Source organism: Cephus cinctus, unplaced genomic scaffold, assembly GCF_000341935.2.
Source record: "Cephus cinctus unplaced genomic scaffold, Ccin1 Ccin1_scaffold0935, whole genome shotgun sequence".
Taxonomy (NCBI): domain Eukaryota; kingdom Metazoa; phylum Arthropoda; class Insecta; order Hymenoptera; family Cephidae; genus Cephus; species Cephus cinctus.
Window position 1 is genome coordinate 399,112 of NW_014333502.1, and position 22,753 is coordinate 421,864.

The following is a 22,753-nucleotide window of genomic DNA, read 5'->3' on the forward strand; positions in this document are numbered from 1 at the left end:
ACATATACACTCACACGTGATTCTGAATACTTTCCCCGGTACCTTCTCTCTCAAGCGTAATTGACCGGAGACACTTTCCTGGACACGTAACGTACAGCCTCCTAGCTGGACTGATACGGAGTGCGAATTTCCGCAGCAAAACTAACTTTTAACAAAATTAATCTCGTTAAGATTAATATCTTTGTTAGGTACCCGCCATACATATCCTATATCATAGAATGAATGGAGATTTGGAAAAAAAATTTGCACGTATCGTATATGCATTTTTGATGAATAATATATAATATGCAATTGTGAGACTATATATATATATATATATATATATACATACACTATACATACCTTACACATTCGTACTCGGATTCTCTCGTGGCAGACGTACGACGACCTTCCCCGAGAAGACATTGCCTGGAGTCCCAGAAGGTGAACGTAGTCGTGCGACCTAGATTTTCTCGTGTGAGCAGAATCTGAGCGAGTGAAATAGCCGCTCATCGTAGGCAGCAAGGAGAGATCGTAGTAACAGGCGAGAGAGAGAGAGAGAGAGAGAGTGAGAGTGAGGGGCGAGAGTAAATCTTAACAAGTTAGGTATACCTGTATACACAGTACGACTATAGCAGGTAGTCGCCAAAGGAAGACATACGAAAGACATTAAAGGTCCGGAGATGAATTACGTGGAAAGTGTCGGAAACTTAACGCAGGTGGAATCCGTATGCGGTATTTGGCCAGATTTCTCCGGCTTGCCGACCTTGAGAGTAAAAAATATTTCGCGCAGCGTGAAAGGACGAGAAAGAATTTCGGAGATGGAAGAATTTGCTTTATCGCGTCCCTGACGGTCGTCGTTAATTAATAACTTTAATTAAAATCGACCAGGATCGGTCATCCATTTGGTTCCTTGAACCCAGGCGAGGCGTCCAATGATCTCTTGATCTTTCGAACATTTGAATTCTTGAAGGCTGCTGATTCTTGGTATTCTATTTTTTTTAAGTTGCCATTACTGCTACCTGGAAGCTATCCAATCCTGAGCCCACGTAGTGCCTTGTGGATCTGATTGGCTGAGGAGAAAAAAAATGGATCGATCGAATCTTATGAAAAATTTGAACTACACGCACAAGGCGCCATTGCCGAATGAATTTTGACACAGGCTTGAGTGCTGTAGATGTATTTTGCAGCGTGAGAATTATAAGGCCGAATTATCGTGTTACGTTATCATCGTTGTGATTGAGGAAATTTCATTTTTTTTTTTTCTATTGTTTCTATTTGTCTCTGTCAGATGGTCTCACGGACAATGATTTAGCCACTCTCGCAAAGAGAAAATTCTGTATGCTCGAAAGCGTCAGTGGGCATTTCGTTTTCGCACGAGACTGCACGCAGGTTAGTTTTCATCGTTTAGGTCCAATTAATAGTACGGTATATATATATATATATGTGCTTTTAACGGTTAGTGGATAAGATCATTGGGCATCGTCATTGGGAGTCAGACAGCGATCCTAGTAAAATCATGAATTTCTCGAATTCGTATGTACACCATATACCGAACCAGTCATCCGATACAAGGAGAAAACAGGTGACCCGATTCCCGAAAATATTCGCACGCCACTGGCTTTATGTAGTGTTCACTGCGAAATAGACTCTGTACAACAATTTGTAGTCTGGACGTTCTGAAGTTGCATCGTGGAAAAACGTATTTCAGCACTTGTCCACTTAGTTGAAAAATGTTGCCAATTTCAATTTTTCAAGGTCACGCGTAATCGTTAGCGCGCACCAAAAAAATTTATATGTGTATAATATCTTGGAGACGATTTTCTCCAATCGCTATCTGCGTCTCTCTCTTACCCGTACTAAGGCCCATCGCTCCGTCTCTCTCGCGCTCGCGAGCTATATAGGAAAGTCGGAAAATCCAAGCCCTATACCTTCTCTGTTCCATGGGCACATGCCCGTCTAGTTTAACAGTGTTTTTCCGGTGTCTACGTTACGTCTGTCCTTCTCTGACGTGTACGATACCCCATATATCCGTCTCTCTCGCACTCACGGCGTCTATTGAAAAATTGCTAAATTCTAAAAGAAACTCTTTTCTTCTCTCTCGTAACACTTAAGTACTCAGCTGTATACATTATGTACAAAAATGCACAGAGACATAGGTGACTTCTCTTAAGGAATCACCGTACACTCGCAAGACTGTACAAACTTTATCCCAACAGCCGAACAACGTACATATATAGGTCCCTGCTTTGTCTCTTCGTTACCAGAAGCTACTTTACACAGGTATCATTGGGTTATCGCGCGGCAGCAGTCATTGATGATTCGGATGACGATATCCTACACGGTGACTAAGTACATTCGGCGTTCGTACCATCCATAGTATTTTTTATCACCTGTCTCTGCTGTTACCCGTGCTGGTCTTGTTACCTTATGTTTTTTTTTTTCAATTTATTTTTTCTTATATTTTTTACCTTCGTAAACACCCATCGAACAAATTGCTCATCACGCTAAACGACAGAGACCCATCACTATTGATAACCGATCAACATTTGTTCGACATGCGTGTTTTACCTCTTCTTTTTTTTCACACCCTCCAGTCAATCAGAAAGGAACGGACACATTTTTTTTTACTCCTAATATTCACTTCCCCTTCCCCTCCCCTCTCGCCCCACACACCACCCGTTAACCCATACACAAAATTCACACGTCATCCCGCGTCCAGTACTCGCGCACACATCCACGTGCTTCTCGTGCATTTTACTTTATTTATTCGACTGTCGTCATACGTCCAAGTCATATGTAAAATTGTCGACGGCTAATTTTACCTATCTAAATTTCAAGGCCGATCGAGTGACGTACGCGACACGTGGTCCTTGGCGATATTGATTTACATGAAAACACATGTTGTTGTGCCAGTACAGGCATAATGGATCGTAATAATCAGTCCCGTCCTTTACATCCGCGTATACGACTAGTCACATTCGAAACAGGAAGCTAGACAAGGATGATAAACGAATCCCATTTAATGATCCCGGAGGATGATCATTAAGAAGACGTGAATTAGGGGGGGGGGGATTTGAGGTGATGTCATGTTTTCCGTTATATAATCACTTTTTTTTTTACTTCGTCCTCGACTCATCCTCCTCGTCGTCATTTATCATTCCTACCGACTTTGCTGACTTCCAGGAGACTTCGTACTCCTCGACTTCCTGTACCTGAGTGACAGTGTCAGACGACGACCGACCAGTCATCTTCTTGATATACAGGGTGACTGAATTAAGTGTAGAAATTTAATGAGCGTTAAGGCCTCGTACACAGCAGTATATACCAGCTGACGGTGGTCAGTGTCACCATAGTTTTGATACTCGTTATCGAAGACGTGGCTGATCCCCGTCGGTAAAGAAGAGAGGATCGACTTGATGCGGTGAATCGTGCAAAAGAAGCCTAATGAAAAAGTGCCATGGGCAAACGATCGTCTTGGGCGCTCACAGATACCGTTTCGTTCGGACTGGGTTCCCGAACCGATAACGGGATCCTTAAGGGGCCACCACACTTACATTACGGACCAGCCTTCCATTATACACGGTCTGCGTAGAGTTTGCGTAACTTGTGGATCGGATTGGTACAGTGTGTATGGGGGGTGGGGGGATACGCGTGACGTCATAGTCTTAAGACTCTTACGTATACCTTATATGCATAGGCATCTTGACTATACATATAAATCTTGTAAATAACATTGTTACTACGAGCGGTGTAATTTTTACCGAATCACCCGGTATATACCCTGTCCCTGGCATTTGTAGGGGCATTTACAACGTAGCCGCGATTATTCAGGAGTCGAGGTGTTCCGAAAAGGACAATGAGAAGATCTGCTACCATCAAAATGAAATCTGTCGAGTGTATCACAGTGGTGTACTTGTCGGACAAAGAGACGAATGACTGTTACAATCCCTACTGATGATCATTCGAGCATGGCGATTGCACCTGAAGATTCGACCACGGTTGATATGCCGTGTGTATAGGTGTGATATTGTAATGAGATGATTTTTTGGCTACGTCATCTTGGATGATTTTTTTTTGTCATTGACAAAATTTTCAATGACTAGACGGGTTGAGGATTATTTTGTAATTATTGAAAATATTTATATTCGTCTATAGGTTTTATGTCTTAATGATTTCGCTGTTTAGATACGGTTTGTGATGCTTTGTGGTGATTGCGGGTAGTGGGGTCTGGGAGGGAGTTGAAATTTTTTTTTACGAAGTGTCATGGTGGTGCTCTGGTTAAATTCTTTGATAATTAGGTTTGAACCATAACGGTTTTCACAGTGGCTACGAGGTTCGCATCGCGTCTTACGGTAATCTTATACGTATTAATGTTGCGTCAGGAGTGCGTTTTTATTTCGGATCGAGTGCGTCGATCGATCTTGGATCACGATTGGGAGTTAGATTGTGGCTTGATCCGTTTGGTGGCCTGGTTAAGTGACTTTTTAAAAATACGTCTGCCAGTGGATGTAACTGATAGGCTTCGCGAGGCAGTTACAAAGATGTAGGATGGTACGGCACGAACGTGAACTGGGGAAACAATTGTATACGAGTCCTTGGAGGATAATTGGTGGGATTTGAGATTCGCCGTAGAACGAATAAACCGCCATTGCGATTACGGTCTTTCTGTTCCTCGTAACGGATACCGGCTTAGTCTAATGCGCCGGAAGTCTGGCCAGTTGAGTTTTTGTCCTATGGCTGGCTGTGGGTCTTCTGTATTTCCTCGAGCGGGTCACGTTGGGACTCACGACGTATCGTGAGTATCAGCATACTGTGAGTTGGTTTCCGAGTATTTTGAGTATACTGAAGGTTTTTTGATTTTTTTTTTTTGAAAAAGTCAAGTTGTTGGTTGCGTGTAGTCTATTTAAAGGGATTTTCTGAGGGATTCTCCTTTTTTTAATACTGTCAGTCCTGGTAGTAAGGGACCTTAGTGGGATATCGCGTGTCTAAGTTACTTAGGGATGCTCCTTTATTTCTTTACATCGTACAGCTATTGCATTGGAAACACAGTTATAATGGCTGGCTGTTTTCTATGTGTAACGGAATTCGAAAAGAATGCCCAGAGTGAAGCGAGATATATATACGTTTTCCAGGATGCAATGGCGCCGTAAGGTCGGGATATCGAGTGCGGGAACGGTGTAAAAAAAAATTTTGCTTTGTTTCAAAAAATTTTTTAGCGCTTACACACAGAGACAGGATGTGACGTTGGGTAAGAAGAGTTATTCGAAAGATCGGGATTTAGTAATGGCGACCCACGCGCATTGAGAAATCTTCGTTTAAATATTTAGCGGCTTTCGAAATGACTTGCAACACGGGATCATTGAGATGATCATCTTTACCATTGAGATTACATGAGTATATTCTCCAGGTATGCTGTACGGTTGGACGCTGAGGACGCTGTAATGGCGAAGCGGAAATGATGGGGAGCTGTAAGATCGATTGAGTGAGAATAAGGCGGAAGTCGGATCCTCCGTGTCTGTCAGTTGTACACTTGAGTATTCCTTGTGCGTCACGTCCTGAAGTTGGCAGCACTGCTCGACGAAGCCATTGATGCGACGTGCGTATTTACACGCATTAGAATCTCACGCACGATACTGACCGACGGTTCTTGCATAACTGTGGGTCCTATGACTGGACTGTCTGATTACAGTTGGGCCTTACGCCAGTGGGTTCGGATGCAGCTATGCGATTTTTAATATAAAAAAATCTTTATGGTAATATTACGTAGTAGGACTGCTTGGAATAGGAATCAGTTTTTTAATCTGCTTGCGGTTGGTAACGGTCCCATTTAAGGCCCCTGGGGACCTATCGACCTTTTCATCGTGGTAACACGAAACTGTCGAATCGTCGGGTGTACGGAATGTAGGTACACGATGAAGTGAATGAATGGGACCTATGGTTCGACGGTGAACCGGATAAGGCCCAGTGATTCGCCGGCAGCACCAAGTGCCGGAAGTTGTCTGGCTGGTCTGCGTGTTGTCGCTTGCAAATGGCCAAGGAACCATCTTCTTTGTCCAGCCCTTCGTGAGTCACGAGCTTGAAGTGAACGGGGCCCGGAGGGGCCTTGTCGGGATAATACTAACAGGAATGGGCCCCTCCGTCTCTCTCATCCGGTTATATTACTCGAGATTAGAGGCTATAATAGTTTCTAGAAGTTGGCGCGCTTTGAGACGGATGAAACGTAAGAAAATTATTTTGCCCATCCTCTTTCGTCTTCTTTTTTTTGGGGCCTTATTCTATCGCTTCCACGAAAGGTCACCGGATATACTTCAATTTCGTAATTATATACAATCATACGTACAAGAGCGTTCTGGTTGATGATTATCTAATTGTCGTTCGACATTTCAATTGGGCCTTATCACAACGGTACCTACTGGTCTTCAAAAAGCAAAAATCACGAAAATTCTTTCGCTAATACTGGCAGTTACCGAGGTCGACAAAAAATAAAATAAATTCCCATAGACGGAAACAATCGAAAAATCGTCAAGGATCGACGATTGCGCGAGCGACGACCGATGACAGTTGAGTTCGATGAACCTCGAAAATAAGCGTACCCGGTATATATATATATATATATATAGACACACAATAGCCGTAGGTTATTTCGAATCCACCTTGCGGCCTTTTGATATATCGCATGTCGTTAATTGGCGTCAATGAAGCGCCACGTAAAGAAGGTGGGCCTTATTCGTTTTAATTGATATCAAAATCGTAGCTTCTGGTTATTTCGGCTGATAATTTCTTGCACGCTTACGACGTTTGGTTATTGTACGAAATATTTTCGAAAAATTATACATTTCCAATTTCTATCCCTCGGCCCATACACAATAGCTGTATACGTGAACTACAGTCGCGCGAATGTCTACCAGTGAATTTCTCTCGTCTCGAGTTACCACTCTTACGAGCTAAACGTATACAACCAACTATGTACTTGGTACATAAGACAGAATCGTGACTCCAAGTCAAGTTCATGACTCTCTCATCATTGTCTTCCGCGCTTTGGAATGACAATAAGTGATTATTACACGGTGCATTTGATATTCGAAATTTCCACGAACGATCGTTCTTACGATATCGATGAACTTTTGCAAATTTCCTATCCATAGCATACGTTTAAAAAATTAGTCGGTATGCGTAATCAAAAATTTTTTAAGGCCCAAATTTTTGTCATCGTCCACATTCATCGATATCTCTCGATCGTTAATCTGTTCACTTTCAATGGGCAGTACACGGGAGCTTTAAATTTTTTACTCAAGGGATCCCTCTGTCTTTTGTGAATCCGTCGAATTCAACCGTGAAGAATGGCATCGATTGTTTTCGATCACGTGTACGTTTATACTCCATAGAAATCAAACGCCCAGTAACCCAGTAAAAGAAATTTGAAGTAATTCAATATAACGGATGTCTAAATCAATTCTCATACTCTACACGATCTCGTAAACGAGACCCAGTGACCCGAAAAAAATTTTTGCAGAAAAAGAAAGAAGGTTCACAGCCTATCGATCGCCTATACAAGCAACATGGCTGCCGAGCATAACTCCTCCATATATGGAATCCATTAGCGGTGAATTAACCGTTACATCGATCATCTACCCTCTGTCAAGCCTTGAATTGTATTTTAATGCAGTGTTACGTGAAAAAACAAATGTCTGTGAATCCAGTTTTCACCGGTAAACCCTTACCAAGCGAATATATGCAGAAGTGTAAAATCTGCCGACCGTCTTTACATTTAATTACGTGATTCTCAATGGTCAGACTGTCGGATAAGGCGTGCGGGAAAAATTCTTTTATAATTTATTGCGCAACGGGTTCCTACGTTGTTACGCACTGCAACCGTTACCTTGTAAACTCGCCATTAAGGGGCAGTGCTCTGCTCCACGAGCAAAATTCTTATTATTATTTTCCCTGTCTCTCTCCACGAACTTGCCTAATTACCATTATTAATATTCACACTAATTACAGCACGTATCTGTATTTAGGTTTGGTTATAAAGAAATTGTTTCAAACAAATTTTTTTTCCAGCCACTGTCGCCGTAGCGAGTAACGTGCAGATCGAATGCGCCAGCGAATCGATAGTCGTTCATATATCGACTAAAGGTAATATCGATTTTCATGGGCTGGTTTATCCACGCGGACTATCGAAGAACAGCTCTTGCCTACAGGAGTACAGGAGTCAGCCAACTCCTATCACGTACACACTGCCATTAAGATCCTGTAACACGATGCCTACGGAATTGGTGAGTTTAATTATTAAATTAATAAAATTTTATTATTTAAAAAAAAATACATTATTTACCATTAATTCCTCCCGTAACCACCATACAGACTCCGTGTGGTTTCGTAATCGAAACGCGTATATAGATGGTTTTGCATGGGGATAAACCAGAAGATCGTTTCCTCGCAACCATAACTGGACCGTTATGTGACCGGACCCCTCGGCTTCTCCGAGCAGAGAAAACCCGTAGCTTCTACGGTGCTCTTATACCAGCCTAACCTGTACCGAGTGTATACAGGTCCTTTCATATTTCGTCTGTTGAATATTTTATTGAAAATTAATTTCAAGGTATATTTTTGTTACATCGATGTAACGCATGCCTATACAGACAATTGGTCAGCTGTCAAATTTCCACGAGGATTTCAATGTTATGATCAGTCATCTGTCAGATAGCACGTGTTATACTGATATCAGGTATATTTGACGTTTAAGGACGAGTTCAAGTACCTGTGACCTATGACCTACCGGCGCATATGGCTGATTGCGAAGGTTGTATCATGGGATTATGGTTACCTGTGGTATTATCATTATTTACGGTCTTGCTGTATATCATCGATCATACGAGTATCGTTAGGTATGAGTGTGTTATGTCTGTATGGATTCACATATGGTTATACTGTATAGGTATATGTGTATATATATACGGTTAAGTGGCATACCACATATGGCTTTTTAATTTTTCTCTTCGACCAACGATATTTGATATATGATGGTTGAGACAGTGGTTTTTGGAATTTTTGCTTCGCTTTGGAAAAAAATGATAGTAATAAGGATGCTGTATGTATAAATGAAAAAAATTGTTGAATTTTATCTATTGGATGGAATTTCGCTAGGTGGTATGGATTGTTCGATAATTTTATTGGTCAGTGAAGACTTTTTTACTTACGTAGCAACGTAACGTGAGCAACGTAAGTAATGGCTAACGTAACTGCCAGGAGTCTCATACGTGACTGGCATTGAGATTTCAAATGTGTCAGACAGCCAAGTTAAGCTCGATTACGTTACGAGTTAACTGTAACACCCGGTATATCGAATTGGAGGAAAATTGAAATCGTCGAAAATTCGAAAAATCATGATTACCTATGGACGCAAATAATCGGAAGATTTTTGTGCTTTATTAAAAATAATTATTTGGAACTTTTGGACACCCTGTATGTTGGGGGAGGGGGGAGGGGGTGGAATTGGATTTCGTACAGTTGATTTTTCATGGCGGCTGACGGACGTACGTTTGATACGTTCCAGCTGTTTAGGATCTTTTCGTTCTTGTTGTGTAATATGGATCCGTGTGTGATATATTTATGTATATTAAGTGTAGGAATTGTATTTATTATATAATTGTGTGATAATATATATATTTTTTTATTATACGAATTTGTATTTAGGTCTTTATGCTTTGCTGGAAAATTATAGCGAACTGTGGATTTATAATTTGTAATGGAGAATCGTGAGGGATTGTAAATCGACCTTGATTGAAAGACGGCCTTGCAATTCTATTCTATTGCCTAGTAATATTACTTGATGCTTGTCATATATACCTATATACATGTAGCAATGTATAGATGGTGTCCCGTGTCAAGTAAACCGACCCTGAATACGCGTAGAATTGAAAATTAAATAAATAAATAAAATACCTGTTTGCGACTGAAGATATATAAGGTCGATCGTTGCTATGATAAGGATAGAAAAATTTCGAAACTGCCGATCGGAAATCCTGTGTCGGCCAATTCAATTTCACTTTTCCCCCCCTTTTGCACACCTCGTGGAATTCCACTTCCTGTATACATCGAGCGACGATTTATAATCAGGCTCGTATATATTTTTTTGCATTTTTACCTAATTGCCAAATTTTTATATTACACCGTATAGATAGAGCGATCGATCGATAATTCCTCGCGTGTAGGTAGAAACGGCTGTATACGTGGTTCGCCAAGACAAGGAATGGGAAGCCAATCGGTTACATCGTAAAATCGTATCTCCATCTTGGAAAAGTTACGCCTGCCATCTTGCGGGAGCGATTCGAACTAAATCGCTGGATTGAAGATTTTACGTAATTTCGTATTTACCGCCAAATGCAACAGGGGTACAAACATTGTACCGGAAGTATGTATATTTGAATGTGAGACTGTGCCTGATGCACTAGATAAACGTTATCAGTTCGTGGAAATCGTTAGTACGTGATTTTAGAAAACGAACAGAACGGCGCGCGTGAGCAATGAAAATGAATTTTAGGTTAGGTTAGGTTTTCGACCACCCATAGACAATTTCGAAGATCGATCAAGCGGCGTTGATACGCCAATTATTTTTTCTTGATCAAGAGAAATAATGGATAGGCAAGATAAGGAACGGATCGCGAGGATAATGGAGTAATTTTTTTATAATATTAATTTTTAATCTTTTTTCTATCGTCACGGCAAATTACTCTCACAATGGCATTGCCTACCGTTAGGGGGGCACCGTTATGCGCGTTTTCATAGTGGCCAATATATTCGTATCGCTCCAACTGTATATATCCGATCCCTTATTAAGACTGTGCAAAATACGTATCTCTTTTCGTATCCTATACTGTATATCTATATATATGTGGTTGACGATCGAGGGACATTGCGTGCTAAAACGTCTGCAGGGAACGGGACATTGATAATTGGCAATGCAAGGAATAAAATAAATTTTTTATTATTTTTCAGAATCCTGTAAGCAGACTTAATATGGTTATTTTTTAGATTTTTTTTTTTTTTTTTTTTTTTTTTTTTTTTTTTTTTTTTTTTTTTTTTTTTTTTAAATTTGAGAGGACCACTGTGCTATGATGCGTCCGTTAGCAGTGTATAACAGTTGGAGAATGTAAATAATAATAAAAATATAAAGAGAAGGAAAAAAGAGTCAAGAAAGGGAAAGGTAGAAGGGTCCGGAGTGATGCTGGCAGTTTGCGAAGATTCCCCATAACTCTACTGGAAGACCGGTCCACGTTCTCCTCATCTTCTGTTCTTAGCTCGAGAGAGTCTCTTCTCTTTTTATCTTTTTATTTCGTCTCTTTCTCTCTCCTGCCGTTCTTGGTCATAGGACGTGACATAGCCTGTGCTATTACTACCAGGGGATACTGAGAGTCTGGTACCACGTCCTGGTCCCAGAAGGTTGCTGATGCTGGGGATGTACGTGTAGGCTATTTTGAGATCTACGTGGATTACGGATTAACGGCCCTGATGAGGAATTTGAATCGCATAACATATTTGGATACGAACTTAGGTTTGAGGAGCTGTCATAATCTTTTGTATCTTTCTTCTTAATTTCTTTTTTAATTCTCTTCAATTTTCAAGCCAGTGGACGTCTGTTCCAAGAATGGTTTACCCTTTTCTGTTTTGTGGAACATGCATAATTGCAACGGATGATCAAGTTCCGACCATAAGGACTCGTTCGACTTGAACGTGTTGCTCACGCCAGTCAATAATTAATTTAAAAGTGGACCAAGGATCATCTGATATTTATAGTGCAACTGCAGTCTATCACTTGCACTGGACAAATCTTTGAATTCGAATTAGCCAATTGTCCTTCTAAACTCGTAACGACCATCTACTCAGTAACTTATCTATGTCAGTTCCAAGAATGGCTGACCCTTTACTGTTCTCTGGTAGTGCAACATGCATAATTGCAACGGATGATGCAGCTCTGACCATAAGGACTATTTGGTCTTGAAGGTATTGCTCATGCTTGATATGCAATAGCATAATGCAGTCAACTTGTTCGATGCACCAAGAATCATCTGTGTATATAGTACGTATAACTGCAATCTCTATATATTCGTTCCCCGTTGCTTAGACTGGACGAATCTTTAAATTCGAATTAGCCAGCGCCATCGTCCTTCTAAACTTGCAAGGTTGCATTCTTCGCCCGGCGGTAACCGGATTTCGTAGTCTGCTCGTTTGACTTCTTCTCTTTTCTCTAGACTTTACGTGTCTTTCTTTTTGCCCTCTAACGGCAGTCCGAATGCATCTTTTCCCTGGGCGCGGTGCTGCCTCTAGCGGAGCCTCGAGTAAACGTTTGCTCGACAGTAAAAGGGGGCGACAGTCCTATACGATTGTGCCGCTCGGTACGAATAACGTGTCCCGAATAGGTTATGTTTGTTGTCATTGCTAAATGGCGTTAAAGCACGTAACGCAAAAGTAAGGAGACACTTTCGTCGCAATGGAGAATATCGCGAAAGTCATCGTAAGAAAAAGTGAGATTTTTTATGACGACGTGTGGGTAGTACTGTCCTCCCTCGTGTATGGAAGTATCCAGGATACTAATTTCGTATAAAATAGTGGCTAGAGAATTTTTTAGGGCGCGGCCCAAGGACGCTTTAGAAACGATGCAAATTTCGATTTCCTTCGTCGCCAAAATGGCCGCCCACACTATTCCAGTTTACGAGACGCCAGTGATCAGCCGCGCCCACGAGTCGTTGAATTTTCAACCCACGCACGGGTTAGTACGTGTTTGCCGCTTGCAAACTCAAAATTTATATCTGAATGCAATTCAAAAAGAATTGACACTCAAAAATACATCAAAACGTACAAAGAACGTACGGCTTGTCAATGAACTCTAACGACTAACGGCGGAAGCTGGTACGGCGGGCTATTTGAAATTCTAAGCGTTAAATTTCGATTACGCAAAGAATTGCAAAATTGTATTATGTCTTTTCTTATTAGCTGTCACAGCGAGAGATACTGTTGGCATATCATTGACACACATGGACGCTTCTTCGGGTATAGGAAGGACAGAGATGGAAGATAATATAAAACAGACAAAGAGAGCAGCAGACAGAAGAGTCGCGTAATCTTCTTGCGTGATAAAAATACAACGTGCGACGATCGCACAGCTGTTTCGCGCTACGTCGAACCGTTTGCGCAACCGTTATCGTTATTAAACAGTATACACCATGCCAGGAAGGTGAGTCGATGTATTAATTATACTGGGATGAGGAGTGAGAGAGAAAGAAAAAAAGAGAAAAACTCAATGGCAAGAGAAGGAAAGAATGAAAAAAGATAAGAACGTACAGTGACCCGGGTCTAGGATAATTATATCCAGCAATCTACATTCCCAGGCATCTTCGTGAAATTAATGCGCATGCATAATTTTCATGTTTCATTTTTTTTTCTCACCTCGTCCCCCCACCCTCTCTGTATCTCTTTAAAAATTGACCAGCTCCGTCTGGACCGTTTCATAAGCCTTAAATCTGTCCCTCACACGTGTATTTTCATAGCAGCGATTAATTAACGAAGTACACAGTGCGAATATAAAGTTTTTAATTGCTTAAAACATATTTCTCCGTAGCAGGATGACCAAGAAGTAAATAAAAAATAACCAGACAAGGAAAACACGCTGACATTTGAATGCAGAATAAATGCCAAGGATGGTCCAAGGTGAATCATTTGTGAAGAGGAGCCAGTCAAAGATTCTTGGTGAAAGATAAAAGCGTAAGAAGCTGTAAAAATCCCAAAGCCAGATTCACAGGTGATCGTTAAGGCAGAAAATGTCTAGCACGTCATAGAAAAGTTTCATTGCGACTGGATGCTGTGAGGAGACTCCAGCTGAAGTGGCGAATTGACCGGGCGTCGAACCCAAGAAATGCACTGCTGGTACCTGGAGATGTATCGTAATATACAAAGTACCTAGGGAAGAAGGTGGAGGTTGGAGAGGGTACACTTGGCAAGCCACGCATACCAACTCGCAATTGGCTGAAGCGTTAGTTGTGCGTGAAGTTAGCCAAAGAGGAAGTTCATGGTACGACTTTTGAGACTGACAGTACAGTCCTTGTAAATTGATTACACAGCTGGATCAATACGTAAGAGACTGCATTTTCAAAACAATCCAACTGTCAAATTGGTACCTGGACGTGAGAGTGTATTATAAGGTACATAAGTCTGAAGTCGACTGAACGTACCAATGGATTGCATGTAACAAGACCATCTTCTGATCCATCAACTACCAGGAACCTGAAGAGAGTCCTGTAATTTATCAATTGGTCACGGTTGTCTGGTATGCGCCAGGTTACACGGCTGTCATCCATGTTTGTACCTCCTATCGGCACTTTGTCATACCCACGTATTATTCTCTTGTTCTTCTTCTTGGTATCATCTCTTTTTATCGAGCCATCGTCCTCGGACTTCCTATTTGATTTTTGTCAAGAGATCATCCATGGCGAATCCTGATCGTCTTCAGCGTGGGCGAGATTCGTCGATTGGATACAGCATTAACCAGCTGGAGCTAGCATCCATACCGGATGAACCTGATAACTTGGACCAGAACATTTAATTGAACATAGTAACCAGATCTTATAAATGCATAGCTCGATCATGGATCGTGATAGTTAAGGTGCGTGCAGACTTTTAAGAATTTACAAGACTCATGGATCTCGAAGAACTGTTTCTGAGATACTGGTGGTAGATTAAGGATCTTTTGGCTGTCTATTATATTGTTTGATTTTCTTGTAACACCCGGTAGAGTAGCCAACGACCTTCAGCGAGTCCCGTCCGACCTCAGCAAGGATACCAGCAATCTGCGGTGCATCGGCCTGCGGCTCAGCGGATCACTGACTCTACGTTCTACACCCACAGTGTCCATAGAAAGCAAGACGTTCGCCTACCCTCAACTTTATGGTGCTCGCTCCCCACGTCATTTTCTTCATTCTTTTGGATCTTACCCGACGAACATATGCCAACATTAGGATCCTTGCGTCCGGCATTGAGCTGAGAAAAGAAATATCATGTGTACCAATGTACAAGCTTCGCTCAATCTGCGCTGCCACTTCTCAATTTGGCATCGGCAACGAAACTTGCGTAGGCGCTATTTAGGATTTATCCAGCATCGATCTTTGGCTTAGTCACACTCTTATTTTAAGATGTGTTTAATCGATCGAGAGATCCGTAGCATACGTTCACGTAGGAAGTTGTAAAAAAAAAGACCAGGCTAGACTTTACCTTGCAGAAAATCCAATGCTTGGTTATGTGTTGTGTACATTTTTCTTTGTATTACAAAGTACTGTATCCTCTACTCGAAAAAATCTGTATCTCTTCAGTAGAATCGTGCGAGGTCGAATTCTTGACATAAGTATTGTGCATACACGGTGCGAGGCGATGAACCAAAAAATGCACCTGTAACTCTCCGTTTAATCCTAATTATTGATTTAACGCGACAGCCGTGCGAGAAGGTCTCACGTACCTGTAGAATTAGACCGGCAGTCGGTTACACGTTTGGATTACTTGGGAAACGTCCCGAATTAGACTTATTAGCATGCGCAATGAAAGATAATGGTGGGAATGGAGAATGACAGAGATAAGTGAACTCCGGAACGAATTGGCAAAGTTTGATTGTCATAAAAAATTGGACTCTTCAGTGACAACCAAGCAGCATCTCAATGAGATTTGACTGAATAAGAATTCTAATAGACATTGATTCTTTATTAGGATGACTAATTTTTATTCACTCTTTTTGGTATTAACAATGTTTGTACAAGTACACTGTCACGTGTGAAAGTGGAGACTGTTAGGATCTAGTCAGACAAAAACAGTAGATACAGATGAAGTAGTCAGCCAGTCGATTGGAAGTACTATACATGGGACTGGCTATTTTGATATATTTATTGTATTTATTTATTATTTATGCTTTTTTTTGTTTCCAGGACGACGGTGGAATTGAATATTTCAATACGATCGTCGTGCAGCCTCACTTGAAACTGGTTACTAATCAGGGCAGAGGATTCCACGTGAGGTGCAGATACCAAACAAGAGACAAGGTCGTGACGAATGATCAGACCCAAGTGGCTATGTTGCAGTCCTTGCCACTTCAGGTAAAATAATTAGACTGTATAAGTAAATGATTCAGTTAACAGTATCGATGGAAGTAGTGATATAATTAATAATGATAATATTATTGTTTCAGGCCACAGCACCTATGCCAGGATGTACCATGAAAATTTTCAGCGGAGATCCTACCCAGCATCAGGTTGCTGAGAATGTCAAGATAGGCGATCCACTTACTCTCGTTATCAGTATTGATAAGCAGGAGATGTACGGCCTCAAGATATCGGATTGTCTGGTGCGCGATGGACTCGGTTGGGGGGAGCAGCGATTGATTAACAACGAAGGGTACGCGATGGAAGCACAGGAAGCTATAAACATTTATTTAGCAGTCCCTTATCAATTTACACCATTCAATTATTTCTTATTAGATGTCCAGTGGATGGTGAAATTATGGGCCAGTTTACATACAGCGACGACAAGACGGAGGCCATGGTGAACTTTCAGGCCCACAAATTTCCCTATACAGCCAGTGTCTATTATCAATGTAACGTCAGACTGTGCGTCAAGCAAGGTGGTGGCTGTGGTAATACAGTGAGTATTTAAGAAAATTCTATGAAGAAAAACAATAATCGAAGATCATTCCTGATGCAACGATTCATTCTACTGTTTTCGCGATCTTACAGCCACCTCACTGCAACGGTTTGAGAAGACGTCGCGACCTGTCCGACAAGACTGACGGAAAGGACATTGACGGTGCGGATGGTGGTACACCTGCGACCATAGAGGTTTACAGTGGTCTCTATGTGAACGAAGCTTCGGACGTAGCAACCAAGACGGATTACACTGACGAAGTATCTCGAGAAAGGGTATATATTATTATTAATATAATAAATGATAAAATGAAAAATAAAGTATGGTTTCCTTCGTTGCCAGTATGGGTTACTGCTCGTTAATTACAGCCGTGTACTGTACTCCAGCGAATAATAGTTGATGGAACGACCGAGTGGAGGCCCTGGACCGTGTGATTCCTTTAAGCTTCGTTTACACAAAGGCCGTCCTATGCTAATGAAGAGAGTGAAATCCGACATTGAAACGAATCCGAGTCCGTCGAGGCGCAATATCGGTTTCACCCTGAATATGGCGGACCTTCTGTGGTCATCGTGATACATTAGAAAGTCAAAAAATCTAGTTGGCGTGTCCATCCAGTACGCCTGCGCAGTAGTGGAGTGCAGTCTGATATTTATTATGCTGGCAATGAAAGGCTGACCAAGTGGCAGCTGGTGAAAGAATATATATATATTTTGTTTCTTCTCTTTTCCAGACTATCGACGACCCAAACAGTATCTGTATATCGCAAAAGAGTTTCGCCGTTGGCATTGCCATTGCTGGTTTGATACTCATGCTGGCCGTCGTGGCTGCTATATTGGTTCTACTCGCCAGGAGAAGACACAAGAGCATCTCGACTACAGGCTCATCCATTTACAGTGGACCTTATACGAATACTGCCTACAGTCACAGTAGCTAAATATACAGATTTTTAGGTATACAGAGTCGCCTGGCTTCCAGGATACAACGATGAACGTACTATATGTCATCCTGACTGTGTAACAGGACTCCTGGAATTCAAATAGATATTGCTCAAGCGCCCATTGCTTTCAGGTCTGAGATAGCGATTACGTCATGTCGCCCTTATGACTTTTATAAGGACCAAATTGTACATCCCTCCTAGCCGAAATCTTGGACTGTACGTATCATCGCACGTGTCTCTTCTGAGTCGTCCCATTATTTTTTCTCTTTCTCGTGATCTTGGCTTGTCTCTTTTTTTGCATCTCAGGCTCGTCAAAAATCTTGAGAAAATTCAATGACAGTTCTTATGAGGAATAATCGTATGATCGCCCGACCTCGTCTACGGCGTGTGATCGTCACCCTGGGATATCTAAACACGTTTGGGATATATGGACACGTCTCTTGATACCAACCCCCCCCCCCCTTACTTCTTTACGTTCAGTAGAGATTTCGAAAATACATTTCTTTTTGCATAACTGCATATGCACTCTTTATATACTTAGAATCCTATGCATATAGTTTACTTAGATATACGTTTTAATGTATACTAGTCCGGTATACTCTGTCCTAGCTAACATGTCAAAAGTGAAATTTACAACAAAAAAATATTGTAAAAGATACACATCCCTGTTCGCCCATGTAGCACTAAACATGCACACGGATACGCGCTTACCGTTTGGTAACATTATTAATTAATTTAACTTAATTAACAAGTGGAGACTCATCATCCTAGATTTCAAGTATTAAGTCAAAATACCCACGACACGTTTTAATCCAAAAAATCAAATGCTTCGAGCGATAAGTGAAAAAAAATTACCTGTTGCTGTTTTTAAAACAATTTCTTTTTTTTTACGTATCCTTTTCTCTCTCTCTCTCTCTCTCTCTCTCTTGCCTTTGTGTCTAGCTTCTGGTACAAGAGACAAAAAGAGACACAGAGTATGTGAGAAAGGGGATAAATGTTAGAATGGCAACTTTAAGGTTGCACCTTGCCTTTGTGTCTAGCTTCTGGTACAAAAAATCAAATGCTTCGAGCGATAAGTGAAAAAAAATTACCTGTTGCTGTTTTTAAAACAATTTCTTTTTTTTTACGTATCCTTTTCTCTCTCTCTCTCTCTCTCTTGCCTTTGTGTCTAGCTTCTGGTACAAGAGACAAAAAGAGACACAGAGTATGTGAGAAAGGGGATAAATGTTAGAATGGCAACTTTAAGGTTGCACGGGATACCTTGGTTATTATGTGCTTCCATTAAATGGATACGTACTTGTATGTAATCTAATTAATATTACACGTTAAACGAGTATTCCATTGGAGGTATAGAATACGAAAATATTTTTTTACAAAAAAAACTGTCATTAAAAACAAAGATTTTTTCTCGATGACCTACTCCTCCAATGGAGTCCTTGTATCCAGGGACGAACGATCCTTCGAGTGCTCCCCCGATTAAAAGTCTATCGGTTTTGCGAATCGCATAACGCTTAAATAAATAAATATCGTTAATTAGTATATAATTAAGTGAGGATGAAACAGGTGCTGTCCCGTAACGTCGTTCGTGCATTCCTGCTGTGCGTATGGTGTTATAAAAATGGCCCAGGCGATTCTGTCAGGATTTCAATAGCTCCGTCTATCGCGTTACATTATTATTAATAATACTGTAGTGAAGAAACGAGAAACAAAAGACAGAATCTCGCGGGCGATTGAACGCACAGGAATGTCAAAATGCACCTCAGCCTATAAACTAGATTTTAAAAAAAATGGAGTACACGTCACAAACACATACATCATGCATACGTTATTGCATCTAGCAATGACGTGTGCAAACTGGGTCCAAAGTTCATGGGTGATGGTTTTTATACATAGATACAGACTTAACAGTGACACAGAGAAAAATAATGGAGAACCGATAAACGTTGAGGTTTGAAAGAAAAATTGTAAAAGGGCGCTAGTATGCTGAGGTTTGTGGTATGATTTTTCTTTAAATTGACAAGTGCGAATGATAACCTTGATAAAAGTGATAAAAAAGCCACGTACACACATACGCCCTTGTCTTATGGTACTTGCCAGTGTGACTGGCATTACTGTTATATTGTGCAATTGGCTGGAGAACAGCTGGCGGAGAGAAAACATAAAATGTGAAAATTTTTAGCGGTTAAGAAGTGACGTGTAACGTGGGCTAGATTTTTGGGCTATGGATCACTGCTATTTTTCTTTTTAAATGAATCAATAGTCTGATCCAATGGCGCGAAACTGGCATTGGTTCAAAGTGACGTTGGAGACACGAACGCTTGTATAGTTTTTTTTTTCTTCATTTATATTTGCTGTTTCATTTTGTCCTTTTTCTTCTCTTTGCTTTCCTTTATTCTGCTTGTATTTTTTTTTGTTCTATTTCTATCTGTACTTTCTTTTTTCACTTGTGTATAACGACACGTCTCGCAACGTTGCTCTGGACCCTTGTCAAAAGACAATGGAATTTAAAAATGAAATATGGGTGAAAAGTTAAAATGCGAGAATCTCTTACAACGAAATTTTCTGTACATAACGAGACACTTAATTAATTACGAAGCAATTAAAAATCGTTTAAGAAGTCGACTAGCTGCCGTCTAGGATATAGTTAAGCGAATGCCAAGCGTCCTCTTGTTTAGGTTTCTTTTTTAATAAAATAATTGTTTAATTTACTGCCTTTTCATCGACGGTTACTATTATTCTCTTCACTGAGACTCAACGAGTCTATACATCAGGACGCTTTGCAAATGCTTCAATATTTTTTTTCATTTGTCTGTTAAAATCGGGCGTCCCGACGTCTCTTTTACTTAAGGATATCCTCGGGACGTCTGTACGCTTGGGAGACACGAAATGTACTGTCTCTTATCCGTCAGACTAATTCTGTCGACGTATTTGTTCTGTGCAAAAGCTGATCGATACTGATCGTCATTAGCAAGCTAATTGTCCATTTTAATAATTAATATTCTAATAAAACGACAGTAAAACATAAATTGAACGTCGCAATCTATTTAGTCCATCGTCCGACACCTCTAAGAACAACGAGAGTGAGTAACAGCAAGAAAATACAAGAATGTGTAATAAAAACTCAAAAAGGAGAATTCAAAATAAATTGGAACGAAGTGTGATAATTTATCAAACGAGAGTGCGCATTTTATTGAATTATGTATAATTCATTTTTGGAAAATATGATGATATATATATTATATATATATATAATATAACATGAGATATAATTGATAGAGTGACATGACTTTTTTTTTTAATTTTCGATTCAAACTTTTTCAATCACAACTTAACCTGACTGTCCCTTAGGTATTAATTAACGTCTTTGCTTTTCCATAGAGCTACGAACTCGCCTGCGAATTGCCATTTTTTTCTTTATTCCATTTGTTCTATTTATTGTTTATTTACTACGTTCAATCCCGCGTACAAGATAACGACGGATCTCTTTAAAAACTGTATGAGATTGAAGAATCAAGAAATTTTATACATTCGTCACGTTTGAATTTTGTAATCAAAGAAATCCCTCGATTTCTGTTATACTTACTGTATACGCTTGTTATAATCTTTAAAAAAAGAATGGGATACGAGTCAGAAAAAAAATGGAAATTAAAGATCCAAGTGACCTGTTAAAAATAACATTCCTCTTTTCCTGAAGATTTTCTGTTCAAAGCAAAATATTTTTCAAAAAAATCATAATTGGATTCTGCGCATGCGCCGGCGTCTATTCTCGCATCAAGCGGTTATTCCTAACGGCAATGGCTTCGTCAGTATTCTGAAAACAGCTGGAGGAACAGTAGGCGCGAGCATTATTTAACGTGTTTATTAAGAAATGAGACTAGGAAATGATAAAAGAGAATAAGCAAACAGCGAATAAGGATCAGTAGTGAAATACCAGCAGAAGTATAGAGAAGAAGAACACAGAAGACAATCTAAGGATGCTGTAGAACGGGCGAGGTGCCGGAAGTCTTAAAATGAAAATATTGAATCTGCAGTAACAATGTTGTCGAAGATGACTTACAGGACAAGCCGCGAAGAAAGTAAGTACAAAAATCTTCACGGAATAATAACAATATAGAAATAGGAAGTATCAAAAGAGAGATCTTGGCGAATTTACATAAATCCCATATAGTAACTTATTCTTTTTCTTCCCTAAAATTCACTTAAGTACAATCATCGTAAGCAAAGCTTTTGGATGGATTCCACTTGATTTATGTGGTTATCTACTTGCTCCTGTAATTTCTTTGTATCTCTTCATTCCTTTCTTCTCTAAAATCGTTTTTGTTTTCCCACTTGTATCGATACGGCATAGCAATAAAATCGTGAAGAGCTCGGAGCGCGTACATTTGAATTTTGACATTTGCCATTTCCACATTATTTTACACGTTCGAATCTCTTCCACCACAATTGCTGCTCGTTTCACAGACGGAGATTGTTATTATTAATAATATTATTACTATCATTATTACTATTACTTTTATTTCATCTGTCTCTCTATAATTATGCACGGTCTTGTGCCAGTACCATCGCCGCCCATACTTATCATTTCCATTACAAAGAAACGCAAGAATTCACGTCTCCTGGACGTCATACTTTTTACGTTTTGCGACAATGATGGTTCTTGCACCTGCAATCCATATTGCAAACGACCACAGACATATGTATACAGACTAGATACTGAATACGCTTACGGACGTCAATTAAAATCGTTTACAGTTTTTTTTTTTAACCAAATAACAAAACTATACATATTGTAAGTTGTCTTTGACTGAGAACGCGGGAAATTCAAAATAGTTTTGTGTCCTCATATAAATACAGAGGCTTTGCAGCACCATACGTTGCGATTCTCGCATCGAAAATCATTGTACAAGAATTATTGTGTAAGCAACAATCATCATATCGTTGCTCGAGAAGAAAAATTAAAACACACTATCAACAATAAAAATTGACAATAAACGTACTCAGCTATTAAAGATAACGCGTCTGATAATTCGCATGTGACATTATTTTTCTTTTTTTTTTCCTCATTTGCCTACAACGTGTGGGAATTCAAAATGGTGCGCGAATCGCGTGTATTCTATCATTTGTGGATCGGCTGTTTTGTCATTTAATATTTTTCTC

The 22,753-nt window shown here is 40.2% G+C and overlaps 1 protein-coding gene across 6 annotated transcripts in view; it reads left to right on the plus strand.

The window, feature by feature from the left end:
* The window catches only part of LOC107271388, a 28,590-nt gene extending 7,816 nt beyond the window's left edge, over window positions 1–20,774 (plus strand). Inside the window, exons 4-12 of one of the 6 annotated variants that reach the window (XM_025088550.1) lie at window positions 8,044–8,258; window positions 15,948–16,115; window positions 16,208–16,413; window positions 16,497–16,659; window positions 16,752–16,934; window positions 17,390–17,609; window positions 17,728–17,812; window positions 17,903–18,612; window positions 18,843–20,772. In XM_025088550.1, coding sequence (XP_024944318.1) covers window positions 8,044–8,258; window positions 15,948–16,115; window positions 16,208–16,413; window positions 16,497–16,659; window positions 16,752–16,934; window positions 17,390–17,593 — 1,139 coding nt within the window. In that variant the 3' untranslated portion in view covers window positions 17,594–17,609; window positions 17,728–17,812; window positions 17,903–18,612; window positions 18,843–20,772. Of the gene's footprint in view, window positions 1–8,043; window positions 8,259–14,373; window positions 14,642–14,770; window positions 15,106–15,947; window positions 16,116–16,207; window positions 16,414–16,496; window positions 16,660–16,751; window positions 16,935–17,389; window positions 18,613–18,842 lie in introns of those variants that run through there. The other 5 variants (XM_025088549.1, XM_025088548.1, XM_025088551.1 and 2 more) reach the window with 5 other exon arrangements.
* The last annotated feature ends 1,979 nt before the right edge of the window (window positions 20,775–22,753 follow it).